The 14574-nt window shown below is 38.2% G+C and overlaps 1 protein-coding gene across 1 annotated transcript; it reads left to right on the plus strand.

The window, feature by feature from the left end:
• Positions 1-4461: 4461 nt before the first annotated feature.
• On the plus strand, positions 4462-14283 carry LOC121181095 (voltage-dependent calcium channel gamma-5 subunit). Its single transcript, XM_041036893.1, has 5 exons — positions 4462-4672; positions 8328-8414; positions 10604-10744; positions 11048-11193; positions 11909-14283. Exons 1-5 carry the CDS (start codon positions 4477-4479, stop codon positions 12170-12172), a joined length of 834 nt encoding a protein of 277 aa, XP_040892827.1. The 5' UTR covers positions 4462-4476; the 3' UTR covers positions 12173-14283.
• The last annotated feature ends 291 nt before the right edge of the window (positions 14284-14574 follow it).

Here is a 14574-nt window from a genome sequence, read left to right on the forward strand (position 1 = left end):
GGCACAGTGTTAATAATATTAACGAGGAAGTAGCTCTTTAAAATTCATTTTACAGGATCCTAGGACCGCTATTTTCCTCAGGCTCCTCCAATCAACCCCAATCAACCAACGGCAACTAATTCCCACAGTGTTGGTTGCCTGTCCACATCAGAGGCAACAGAGGGACCACACTCACAGTCATGCTCTTATAGCCACAGTAACTGGGTCAATAAGCGTGCCGTGACGTTGACTAACCCTCGACAGAAACAAGTACACAAATTCAAATTAGGGTGTCATTTGTTTTGCAGTGACATTCAGTGTGCTTGACTTCAGTCATCAAACATATTCAGCTCAAATACAATTTTAAAGCTCTGTTTCAGTGAACAATATTTATGTGTATTTGAAGTGTTTTAGAAATGATCTAGAAATCACCTTAATCTTTATTGCATCTACCCAAAGAAATATGCATTTGTGATATTTCCAGTTTTGCAATTTTTAAACACCAGTTAAAGAGAAAGATGGTCATTAAATCCAGAACCATACATAGCATTGCTGTGTTATACTGTGCAGTATTACTTATATTTTAGCAGCCTTTGAGTTTCATAATCGCTTTGTTGTTGTTGTTGTTTAAGTAATAATCTAAAAATTTCCTGCCTTGCTTTCTACTGACCAGTCACATATTGGTGATAGTTTGCCCTGGGGGTCCGTGTTCCAACATCGTATTCTACGACATTTATTCTTTTTCATGCCTTTGCATGACCAATTGTTTTTGGAAAATGTGGTATTTCCTGCAGTGAGCTGTTTAAATTAAGGTTGACAGGAGGTTAGGAGCATGTTAACAAAGTAGACAGAAGAGGAATGCCCTACTTTTGGTGATGACGTGCCCTTTACTCTAGCAGTGCTATGCATGTGCCTTACTTGATGGCAGCATGGCCTCAGGACCCCTAGTGGCATTGTTCAGTATCACATTAATGGTTGACAGTGTAAACAGTATTTTGTTATTTTCAGCTACAACCTTTTGGAAAAATGTTTTTACATTGTGGATGTTACAGGTGTTCTGTGAACTAGTGTAACACCATTAAAACAAGACATTTCTGTAAATTTAATTCAATGTAAAAAAAAGTCGTTTGTTTTTGCACACCTTTTATGGCAATAGTAACAACAACAACTGCAAAGCTTCTGATAAATTTATTACCACGTTTAGGCAGGAGTGGACTCTAGTCACAGATTCAAATAGGTTTTTGAAGGAAACGCTGATGTTTATTCAGGAGAGAGTGTGTTTTGTGTATGCCTTTGCAGGCAGGTCCCAGTGGCTTTGAACATTTAATGAGAAACATGTCTCAGTGAAAAATAAAAGCTTTTTTTCTCAACTGAGATTGGTCACCATTTATAATCCTTTAGAGACTGGTACAATGACTAGAACTATTAGTATTCATGAAATATTGAATATGGCGGCATTGCGTGTGCATAGGTGTGTGTGATTATGTATTTGTGTGTAGTGTGTTCAGCTTTGTGAAATATAAGAACTCAGTTTTACTATCACTGAGTTCACTCCATTTTGAATCTAAGTTCAAACCTGTTGAAACATCAGAAATCAAAACTGCTGACCTACAACTTTCTGTCCATAGATTAGTTGCAACCTAGTTTTTCTACCAGATGGCAGGTGACAGTTCTACAGAAGTTAAGGGCTAGAGTTAATCAAAGGTCATTTTTTTTTTTAGTTAAAAAAAAAATTAACTTAGTAAGTTAGATATATGAATCAGTTTAATTGCAGTTTAATCAGGTGCCAGTCTGTCTTGACCCTTTTTGCTCTAGATCTTAATGGTGTCTGTGCTGAGACAACATGGGAAAAGTGTGAATAGTTTCCATGGTGTTGGTAGGTGGTACTTAACCAGTCTTTATTAAGTTACAGAACGGTAGCTCTATGTTACAGCAAATCATGTCTAATGTATGTGTTTAATGAAAACACATACAACAACTTTAACATCAACTTTTATGTTCAGGTTCACATATGTACTCTTGTGTTATATTAATGTTAATGTGATCAGTGTGGCTATTTTATTTAAGCAACAACCAGCTCAAATAGCTACTTTCTTTCTCATTCAGTAATGATTCCCTGTTTGTGGAAGCCCACATTTAGGTGCAATCAGGACTTCAGTGTGTGCTTCTCGTGGAATATGACTAAAAACAGCCCTGTGGTTGAGCGTAGTGGCACAAAAAGGTCTGTCGAGTGGGAAGTTGTAGCTTGATGCTAAATGACTGAAAATAGAGCCCTTACATGGACATTTTAAATGAATGGCCACTGATTGCACCGTGGTCGAGAATAGCTGAGGTTTAATGACAGTCCTTTCTCATTAATGCCGGTCCTTTGTGCTTTACTGAAGTCTGATTGCTTATGCATGCATCCCAACCGCTTTCCAATCACCATCACTTTTTCTGGAGTAACATGCTGACCTGTGGTTCATAGTTCAAATGCAGGACCTGTCTCAAGAAAGAGGGAAAGACACTTATTTGTAGCAAAAAATAGTCAAGATCGGAGTTTGTGTTCTTTTTACACTACTATTTTCTTTGAAATTGTAATAGCTGCAGTTTGAACAGGTATAAAAAGATTTGTGACTCAAATCTTTCATATTCTGGACCAAGGCAATGGCCATACTTACATATCTTGGAAATGTCATTTCACATTAGAAGATATGGGAGGTCAAATATGCCTTGGTCTGTTATTTTCAGGTCAACTAAATAAGATGACTAATAGTAATTCCAAGCATGCATGCTTGCGTGTGTGTATGGATGTGAACATGCAAGATAAACCAATTCATATCTTGTCATGTGAAGCAAGAATTGTAAATAGTTTTAAAAAAGATAAATCATAATTTCAACTATGGGTTTTATTTAACAGGGACAATAGCAGTAAACATTTTTATCCATGAGGAAGACAAACAAATAAAACAGAGTGTGACAAAATAAACTGCATGCATGTGTATAGCATGCAAATCTTATTTTTAGTGTGTGCTGCACTTGCAGCTATAGTTGTCTAGGATTTATTATCCCTTGTATCCATGAAGTGGGGCAATTGGCTTTACACCCATTAGAGGGATGAGGTTGGAGCATACGGTTATAAATTATCTTACACAGGGAAAGCTACAGGATACATACATTGAAAACAATTTAACCATACATACAAAAGTACTTGGTGAATGTGTCTTGTTTTCTATGATAAGTTGTTTTTATAATGTATATATGTATACACTATGCCTAGATATAAAAACATTTTACCTAAGATATACAGTTGTATGAGGTGCAGGGAATTCAAACATGTTTAGTGCCAGTGTCTCCTCTGCAGAAAACATGCAACATTTTGATGAAACATTCATTGCGGCATCTTCTTAAAAGCTTTATTTAAAACCCGTGAGCTCCACACGTTATCCCTTCTACATCTGTCTGTTCTGTCTGTTGAGACACTAGTTGTGTGCTGCAAACTGGAAGATATGTGGAGATTTCCGTACTCTTTTTTACTGAGACTTTACATCCAGTCATGATACAAGAAGTTGATCCATGAGGGGGGGGGGCTTATTTAACAACTTACTTAAAACTTACTTAACAAATCTTATAAAAAGTTCAAAATCCTTTCACATATTCACTCCGTCTTTCCAGTTTCCCAGTGGGTGCTCAATGTGGCAGCACACTGAGAACTCATTATGTAAAATCAATTCCTTTCAACATGCATCCCATGCCAAGCTCTCCAGCGCTCCAGTTTCCGGCAAATGTGGGCATCAGCTACCGTACGAACAGATCCATCGTTTTGTGTGACGAGTGCACACATTCATATGCTGACACATACTGTACACCATCTGCAATGCTGCTTCTGCATCACTTGATGTAACACAAAGGAAGCGGATTCATATCAGATACGAAGAGTTGTGTGTGATTGTAGCAGAAAATATAGCAAAGCAAATTTGGTTTTTATAATTCTCTCTTTTTTAAAATGAGTTTCCTGTATATTTCGATTCTTTTGGCTGGAGGCTTTGTGAGGGCAGTCAAATGAAAAACTTTACATAGCAGGCCCCACTAAGCCTTTGGTCTTGCACAATGTGGTTATTTAAATTCTAATGGGAGATTTGGAGGATAGTGAATCTTTCCCAGATTTCTTTCTCTGCTGAGAGGAAGAAAGTCCTCTGTTATGCTATTTGCTATCATTTTCCAATTTATCACTTTCTATTCATTTCCAAATAATCACCATTGTCAGTAATGAACTTAGATTAAAATGAGGCAATCCTCAGACTTTTACACAGATTTTCCCACCACCCAACAACCCACAGAGGCAACTTCCATTTGTTTCCTCCAATCTTCCTCATTGATTGCCCTCTTCTCTCAGGGTTTTCATGATAACTTAGTCCTCTTTACTTTGATGAAATTGGTGAAGATGTTTTTCCTTTTCCTCCCTCTCCCAGCTCTTCTTTCTGCCGGCGGCGCCCCCCCTGCTGTTGAGGCTGTGGTATGAGCCTATGTGGCAGGAAGGCGCTGACGTTGCTGAGCAGCGTGTTCGCTGTTTGCGGCCTGGGCCTGTTGGGGATTGCCGTAAGCACCGACTACTGGCTCTACCTGGAGGAGGGCGTCATCCTTCCTCTCAACCAGAGCACCGAGATACGCATGTCCCTCCACTCTGGACTCTGGAGGGTTTGCTTCTTGGCTGGTGAGTTAGCATGAGGTCTGAAACATACAGATGACATAAATCAAAACCTGTAGGTTAAAGTCCTCAAGGAAATGTTTATATGTTATCAGGTTTTCCATTTTATCGAAACAGAGATGAAGCTTTTCGAGAAACTGATGGAGACTTAATTGTTTCTCATCAGTGGTGAACATTGAACTGTCTAGTCAACACTTAAGGTGCAGTGATATGGCAAAAATTGAACTAACATTTTAGATAAATTGTGTAAGGTTTCTGTTTGGTATCAAGGTCCAGGTATGTGTATGTGATCTCCAACCTGTAATTTCAACTCTATGCTGCCCCCTTGAAAGTGTCAAGTGTTTTTGTTCCAGCTGATAGATGGCTTTGCAAGACTTCTTACCTCCTCTGGTTTACATTCTGTAGCACCAGAAGCACTTTGGATTGATGCAGAAAAACCCTTAGTTCCGTGGCTGCTTCTTATTTTTCCTTCTCTCTGACCTGCATCCTTTTTTTTCCACTCTAGCACTTGAGCTGAAAAACAAGGATTACATAAAGTTAGAAAAGCTTGTGCATTTCCACAGTGCATGCTCAAGCACCTTTTACCTATCAAAGCATTGTTCCTCCCCAGCTCCAACATTACAAAGGCATGCTCGGATGTCTTGATTGAAAAGAGACACTAACCGTTAAGTTTTATTCTTTTCTTAGAGAAACAACTCTCCAGACAAGTGTTGTCCCAGAATAAACCAGGTATCAACTTTTTCTCTCACTTCTCTTCCCTCTGCTAATGGCAACAGTTAACTGTATTACTGTAATATAGTCTTACTCTTGTTGGATGAGTAGATGTTGAAGCAAAAATATGTCTGCTTTTATTTATTACACTCAATGACACATCGGGCCTTTTAGCACGTTTGTAACCTAAAAACCTGGAAAAAGTGTTTAGTCGGCAAAAATTTTTCCTGTAACTTTATTCCACTTACTGTTGAATTGTTCCTTAAACCCCTGTGCCACAACTGAACTGCTCTGTTCTGTTTCAGGTTTCAGGGTCAATCGTTCAGTTGTGGTACATATTTAATCAGGTTGAGATTAGGTTAGGGCCATTATTATAAATGGACTAATGGTCCAGTGTGTGTTCGAGGGGCAATTGAGTGGCCTTGTTGCCCATTTAACTGTTCTGGTGCATGGAGTTTGACCCAGAAACAATTACTGCACACAATCACAGTTGTGTTGTTACGCCAGAGAATGTGAACGAGGTTGTGTGGTGTTTTGGTTGGTATTGACACCAGTTCGAATTCATCGGGTGTTTGGCTGCTAGCGTTTTGTTCTAGCGTGGGTTCATGTAGAGGATCTTTGTCATCGTGTCATGGCTGTAAATCATGTTCAATATAGGGCACTACACTGCTTATATAATATAGACCGCAAAGCTTGCAGCAGGACTAGTTGTACAAGTTGAAATGCCATTGAGTAAATAAGCTGAATTTATCTTTTTTTTCTTTATAGCATGATTTACCATTCTTGGCAATTAGTGTACATCTTGTTTGTAACATATGGAAGATTATGTTGTACATAATCTTCCTTTAATATAGTTACAGTGCAAGCTTTGCAGTAGCTGCTAGGCAGCATCATTAAAATCACATTTGTAACTTTTGATGTATTTTCATCTATTCTGCTATAAATGACTTCTATTACGGATCTGGATTAAAAGTGTTACTGGAGTCCTTCATGACTGAAAATGAGCCATTATGTCTGCTACATAAGCATAAACAGCATAATCAAAAATTTCAGTAATAGTTATTATCACCCTCTGTTGAAATTACATTTGAATGGGCTGAGAATTACCATCAGTCATTAAACCAAAAAAAAAAAAAAAAAAAAAAACATTAGCTGTACAGTCAGCTAGCTACAATATAAGACTTCTTCAGTGACATTTTAATAACCCATGAAAGGGAAACCCCAGGGAACCACGGAGGCCGTCCTTTCCACTAATATGCATAATGCAGTGTGGTTGATTGTAAACGTGAGGATGTTTTTCATGTAGTGGTATTAAATGCTGATTTTATGTCAAAAGCACAAGAGAGACAGAAAAAGCAAGAGTCCCACTCCCTTGTTCTTCTTGCCTTGTCTCTTTCATTTTCACTATTTCAGTCCTCACTGAACCACAGCAGTTGTCATGCATTCAAATATACACAGACATTCACTTGCTGGATAGAGTGGTCATAATCAAAAAAATGCCTTAAATGCGAAAGTATAGTAATAACATGGTCTACACCAGGACCAATAAACTATAAGAAGACTATAAACTAGTGGCTCTTTCATCCCTCTGCTGTGGCTCCCTGTGACTTTGGAAAATAAATAATGAGTATTTAACTTAAATGCATTTTTATTTTAGCCCGTTCGTTTTTTTTAAATGTTATTCCAAATTTGAAGATTATGGTGATCTTGTAACGTTAAAATAAAATAATTTTTTGTCGCTCAAAATATGCGTCACAACCGCCGATGTGCGACACCCGGCGCCAATATTTTCAGGTTGACAGCTGATTGCACGCTCCAGTACACACGATAAAGTGATGGCGGAACACAGAAGCAGACGGCAGGTGGATAGTTTGGATTTTTATTTTATATAATAGACATTGAGTATTTTATTTGAAAGTAAGCATCAACCAGGCGTCATTTTTCGGAGTTCAAAATGTTTGTGTTACATGCAGAACGATATATGCAGTGTTATCCTCATTTTAGATGTCAAAAGGGTTTTGTGGCTCCGGGTGTTTTGTTTTCTGTGGGAGACGGTCCAAATGGCTCTTAGAGTATTTAAGGTTGCCGACCCCTGCGCTAGGTCCTTGAAGAACAGAGCCACCAGACCTGCTTCTTATTTTACTCTTCATATTCTCTATGAATAACTTAACAAAACACGAGGGGGTTAGCTGCCATGATGCACTAATAAGTTTATCATTGAAATGCTTAACAGGAGCATTCAGTGTTTAATGTAAACACTTATATTTTGGACCTGACTTGACCCAAACCCTCCATATGCATTGTTCTAGTTAGCATCATTAACTCAGAGTTTGCATTATGAAAGCTAATTACATACACTGGACCACAAAATATCACCTAATCCAACACCTCACAGTGTGTTGGGTTAATGAAGTGTTGAGAAAGACATCAGAGAGTGTATTTTGGTGTCAGTGTGTTTTGGTGCCAGACTTCTTACTGTATGTGTCAAAACGATAAAGGGAAAGGTGCTAAAATCTAATGCTGGGTGTTCCTCATACAAATACTGACAACATACTGTGTATTATATCAAAACAAGCTTCTGATTTCACACCCTCTTGCAACTTGCTGTGGAATTGACAGATGCTTGACAGATGAAATAAGCTGAAATAGTTTCACAGCAGCCATCACACAAAGTTTATGAACTCCAGCCCAAATAAATAAATCCTGAGTAGTTATTGTGAATTTCACATTTGTGATGTACAGTCATAACTTTTTGCCATGACAGGTATTATCATCATTCAAAAGCTACAAGACATCTGCGTCTTCTGCAAGCATATTGTACATGCTTTTGTGTCTGGCTTGTGGACGACTTAATAGTTTAATCAGCTGTATTCAGTGCTGAACCCTGTGTCCACTCCAGATTTATGTGAAATTTCATTGAATATATTTGTTTCCCTGTCCTTTGTTCCAGGGGAGGAGAAAGGGCGGTGTTTTACCATCGAGTATGTGATGCCCACTAATGTCCAGATGACCTCTGAGTCCACTGTTAGTGTCCTCAGTAAGTAACTATTCAGACTCCACTGTTATATGAATATTCATGTGTTCAGCCCTCAGTGTTAGATTTGATATGTTTTGCCATGAAAGCTAATTATATATGCTGAAACACAAAATATCACCTAATTCAACACAGAGGAGAAGAAAATGGTGGTGGTAAATGGTAAAATCTCACCTCAGCTGCTCTGAGGTGAGATAAAGTTCACTCAGCCAAATTGTTACTATCAAAGCAGGTAGGCTGTTAAACTGGACAGTTAGAGCAGCACTAACGAAACAATAAAAACTTTAGCTTCATTTAGGTGCTCATCACTATCTACAGATTTTGTTTCTTTTGTTTAACAGATGTTTCTTGATGTAGCACATTTTGTGGAATGTTTTATAATATTTTATATTTCCTTTCGCCAAACTCTAATCCACCACTCACATCCATGATAGTGGCTCGAGACCTCCAGCTAGTCTTAGCACAAGAGCTTGGGTTCCTGTGCAGCAGGAAGTGGGGAGACAGCCTGGGCTTCCGAGGCACTGCACCCTCCCAGTGGACCTCATTGCTGGCAGGTGGAAGAAGTGTCTGTTAACACTATGTGTTTGGTCGCACACATCTGTCAGCAGCCCATACCAGGCCATTGGTAGGGTTCATGTTGACCATGCAAAGTTAATCATCATATGCATGACCACAGTCTGACCAGAGCATGTCATGTGACTTGAGTCCATATCTTTACTACGTACTATGCCTGGGTTAAGAGGTGGCTGTGTTTGGGGGGAAGACTGTGACCTCTGTTTCTGTTCAAAGATGGTCTTTAGTGTCAAAGACTTGGTCACAGTCATGATAATCAATACCCTCAAAGGTAAATTAGATAATCCGCAAAATATATTTATGCGTCTCACATCTCTCTCTGGAGGCTGTCCTAACACATTCTGTGAATTTTCTAACTGAAAGGTTGAGGGAAATTGCATATTCAAAAAATAAAATCTTCCATCTATTTTCCAGCCTACTAATTCTTTTGAGTGCAAAAGAGTAGAATTACAAGACTTTGGATATGATTCAATGGATTCAGTGACTAACACACTTTTGAGACCCAATTATGTAAAAGTATCAAAGGGATGTTTTTTTTTTTCTTTTAGGTAATATATTACAGAAGAAAGAGAGAAAGAGAGATTGAAAAAAGTGGGAGACAGGAGAACTGATGTGAAGATGTGGAGGTGAAGAAGGCAGAAGAAATGACAGAAACTTGAATGTGAAACAAGTGCGATGAGTGAAGAAGTGTACATGTGAGACAGGAATAAGAAGACTCCCTGAAGTGAAGGAAACAGAGGCAGTAAGGTTTAATGTAGGCAGTGATAACAAGAGTTAATTGGCTTCTTTCTAAATGTGATGAAGAGAGGCTTGAATGCACACAGCATGGAGAGTCAGTACAGGACCTGTCTGACTGCATCAGGTCACATGGCTTTGATGTATTGATATAATGTACAATGGCAGATTTCCTCTGTTTTATCAAGCAACTTCATAATTAGAACTGACAGCTTAAACAGCGTTCATGTAATAATTTTTTTTTTTTACTGTGGTTGCACTTACCACTGGATCTTCAGAATTTAAACTCTTCCTGAATTTGCCCATATTCAGACTCAATATGAATCCAAAAACAATCACTTTTACTTTGTTTTTTTTTTTCATTCTAACGGGACTTTGGATGGTGTTGTATATCTACAGTAGCTTGTAATAGGCAAGTTTACCACACAACCCAAACTTTACCCAAGTAATTAAATAACCAGTTCCATTAAGGTTATGGCCTTAGACATCTGGTCCACTTAGCTGGAAGGATGACATTTTGTGTAATGGAGAACACAAAGGGGGTCTGGGGGGGAACAAGTGCCACAGTTTCCCATTACTTCTGGTAGGTACTCTAGCATGTGCTCACAGTAGGGAGGTCCATTTCCATCTTAATATAAATAAGGAACCATGACCTAAACCCCTGAAATGCCTACTCCATGAGGAATAAGACAAACTTAAGTAGAAATCCTCATGCTGCTACTCTAAGAGGAAAACCTTCCATTAAAAGTTTGAGAAAGTCACAGATGAAAAATGAAAAAAACAAAAACAAAACAATATATAAAAGTGCAGGTTTCTCATTCAGTCCCACTCAAACTGATGAGCTGCTCTCTTTCTTTATCCTGGTTTCTCTTCTTTCATTTCAGAGATGATCCGTTCTGCCACACCTTTCCCTCTGGTCAGCCTCTTCTTCATGTTCATTGGTTTTGTGCTCAGTAACATTGGCCACATCCGACCACATCGCACCATCCTGGCCTTTGTTTCTGGAATCTTCTTCATCCTGTCAGGTTTGTCTTGTACTCACAACATATCCAAATCAGTAAATTAAGCATGGATGTGATATGTTCATTTGGGAAGGTGAACTATTAAAATGATTTTTTAAATATAATTTTAATGTTATCTTTGGTCCAGGTATCAATGGTGTCACTTAGATGTAAGAAGAGAGGACAGTGAAACATACTGTTCTTGCACAGTTTAATTTATGGAAACAAGAGTGATGCCAATCATATATACCAGTATATTTTTGTATATGTAATTTACATTTCTACCCATAGTCATTAGAGCTCGGCCTGTCTCTCTGCCTCCCACAGGTCTGTCTCTGGTTGTTGGTCTGGTCTTGTACATCTCCAACATTAATGATGAAATGTTGAACAGGACCAAAACTAATGAGGCCTACTTCAGTTACAAATACGGCTGGTCCTTTGCCTTTGCTGCCATCTCCTTCCTGCTCACTGAGGTAACTTCACTACAGCAAATCTTGGATAATGTAGCATTGTACATTACATTTCACAAGCATGCATCAAACTAATACTTTAAAACATTTGTACCTAAGCAAACCATCATTTATGCCATATCTCTTATCTGTTGTGTTTCTGTTTTCCGTAGCATTTTAGATTTTTAGCACTCAGCTGATGTCCTCATTAATGCTAAAGGTAGTAGCTGTAGACACCAGTCTCTCTTATTCTAAAATCACCCTTCTTTGTGTGAGAGATGTAATCCATCATTGTGAACAAAAAAAGGGGCAGAAAATAAATGTATCAAACATTAGATGTCTTTTAGTATCTTCATCTTCAAGTTCTTTTCCTTCAGATATGAATGACTGTAAGGCATTGTGCTGTGAACAATAGTCCCCTTTAAACCTGATAATTCAGGGTTAATGAGCTGTGATTCACATGCTTATTCAGTTTCTTTTATGGTTAATGGATTCTGCCTTTCAACAGAGCAGTGAAGGTTTGCATGTTGCTTGTGATACTGTCAGTAATTCACAATAACCTGACAGGAAAAGTTTAATATCTAAAAAAGCTGACCATGAAATTCTTTGTCTTAATTCAGCCATTTTTTTCCTCTTCATAACAGTATAGTTATTAACTACAAGCTACACAGAAACAGAAATATAAGGAGGGTACCAAACAGTTAACTTTTTTGACCCTTTGCCTCCATTTCCTTTCTAGACTGCGGGTGTCATGTCGGTTTATCTGTTCATGAAGCGTTACACAGCAGAGGAAATGTACCGGCCCCATCAGGGCTTCTACCGGCCTCGCCTCAGCAACTGCTCCGATTACTCCGGCCAGTTCCTTCATCCAGACGCCTGGGCCGGGCGAGGCCGCAGTCCCTCCTCCATCTCCTCCGAGGCCTCCCTCCAGATGAACTCCTCCAATTACCCTGCCCTCCTCAAGTGTCCAGAGTATGAACAAATGTCCTCCTCACCTTGCTGAAGCAGAGGTCTAGTGGTTGTGTTAGCACTGTAGGGGTCAATTTGATCTGCCTGGATAAAATTGTCCAAAAATCTGATATTTTCCAGCTTGAAACCCTACAAGTCCCTTCTCTTCTTCGAGTGTCCTGACTTTGACCTGTTTCTCTCCATCCCCCCTACTACTGATTTTTTAGTTACAACTTTTGGTTCTGTGGGGAGTAACACTTAAGTTGAAGGTTAGCCAGTTCACTTTTATTCTCAGCTAATCCGTCTTGCTGTTAGAAGATGAGAGAGGGAAGAGTTTGGCAAGATTGTACTTTTATCTGCTTTTTCTCTAGTTTTTAATGATGGGTGACTGGCAACCTGCTGAAATGACCAAGGTAGGGTGAAGTCATCTGGGGAGTAACTTGTGTAGCTTCAACCTACAGTGAGCAAGTCCTCTGTTTGCCTGTACTGTAGTACTGTCCTGATAGCTGTTGGACAGGATTACACGCTGCACATCTGCAGACATGGAGAGATTAGAATAGGGATTAGAACTGAATAGGCAACTATGTGTAATGGATGCAGAGTCTGCACATTTCCAAAACCAAACACTGCAGTAGGTCAGTGAAGTCAGCCTTGGTGTAGAGGAAACTGGAAATGATAAATCTTAGAGGATGGTTCTGGACAGAATTTTCCTCAATTTATTCATCATTGCTCAAATTGTGCAGACTTATAAAGGCTAAAATGAAATTGTTAAAGCTCCTTTCGTCTACAAATTGCACATGTGCATCAGCTGTTTGAGTTTGCCCAAGCAAATTTAACTCAGTTGTCACTATTTAAGTGCAGCACACTGCAGTTTGTGCAGAAAATGGCTCGTTGTAATATACTTTATTGTCATGCACATCACACCTGTTTCCGACTTGTTTATGTGAAATCAGGAGCTAGAACTCAGCTTGAATTTTCAATGTTCTGGTGTAAAGCTTATGATACACATGATGAATGTGAATTTTAACCATTGAAACAGATCATTTTAATTGACATACAATTTTGTAAACAAAATGTTTGATTGGGGTTTGTGCTGGGAGAGTTTATAACGTGGTGTCTGACCTTCCACATACATATATATATATATATATATATATATATATATATATATATATATATATATAAAATTATTAATCACAATAGAGGACTGCTTTACACCAGTGTTTCAAACAAGTCAGATGTAAACAAAGCTTTTATTTTTTCAGAGAACGTATGATTCCTGTATGCAGTGGTCTTCTTAGCTTGTCAAGTCATTAATACAAAAATTCAACCAAAATTGAAGAAGAAAAAGTCAAAGGGGAGAAGATGGAGTTTGTGTGGCCATAATTTTGATGGGGAATGTCAAGTCAAGTGGTATGAAAGACTTTTTATGGAGCCATTGTGAATGTAAGAAGTACTGAAGGAAACACTGCTAAATGAGAATACCTCTCCTATAGAGATTAACCCAAATCATAGATACATATTTTTCTAATTGTCCCCCTTATAATGGGAGAATATTCTTAGATGTTTGACCTACGCATATACTGCAATCCTTAGTGTGCCAAGGAAAAAGTTTTATCCAGGTTAAGTGGCAAAGTTTTGAATATATACATTTCATGCGGCGTTAAGTGTGAGTGAACATATTACAGAGAAACATTTTGTCTTGTGCAGTTATTTTATGTTAGTTTTATATATTACTAAAATTATAATTATTGTCAGTATTTAATGTTGCATGGTGTGAATTCCACATATTATTAATGGCATGCAACATTTCATCACTGGATCATGGTATTCCACCTGCAGAACATAGGTTCATTAATAAACACAAACCGTGCCAAACTACACTTTTACTCTCTCTTAAAAGCACTGTTCTGATATATAGACCAGTTACGTTTTGTTTATTTTAAACACTGTAAATATGAAATCATCAGTGTGTATATAGACTCATTTTTGTATAGATGGCAGTACATATAATACATGGTTGTTCTGTTGTTGGGTAGATTCATCTGCAGTATATGTGACGGCTACTTCGCCTCCTGCATCACATTGAGAATGTGAGCCTTTGCATAATGTTATACTTACATAAATGTAAAGTATTCAGATGGTGTCATTGTCAGACATGAAATGTCAATATCTGTGTATTTTTACGATCAGAGTCATTTACATGATGTTAAATGTGCAATGGAATATGTATGCTCAAAGAAATAAAGTTTGATGGGATTTCATAAACAAGAAACTCGTTTCTTCAGTAACTGCTCATGTCTCTGAAATGTCTGTATTATAAAGTAGGCTGTTCATATTTCTGATACATATGTAGTAGCACAACATGAATGATGTTCATCACTCAGTATCTCGGAAAATAAAATCCACTCTTTGGCCAATTATTAGTAGTGCGGGGCATAGCACCGCACACTATTG

This window comes from Toxotes jaculatrix, chromosome 4, assembly GCF_017976425.1.
Source record: "Toxotes jaculatrix isolate fToxJac2 chromosome 4, fToxJac2.pri, whole genome shotgun sequence".
NCBI lineage: Eukaryota > Metazoa > Chordata > Actinopteri > Toxotidae > Toxotes > Toxotes jaculatrix.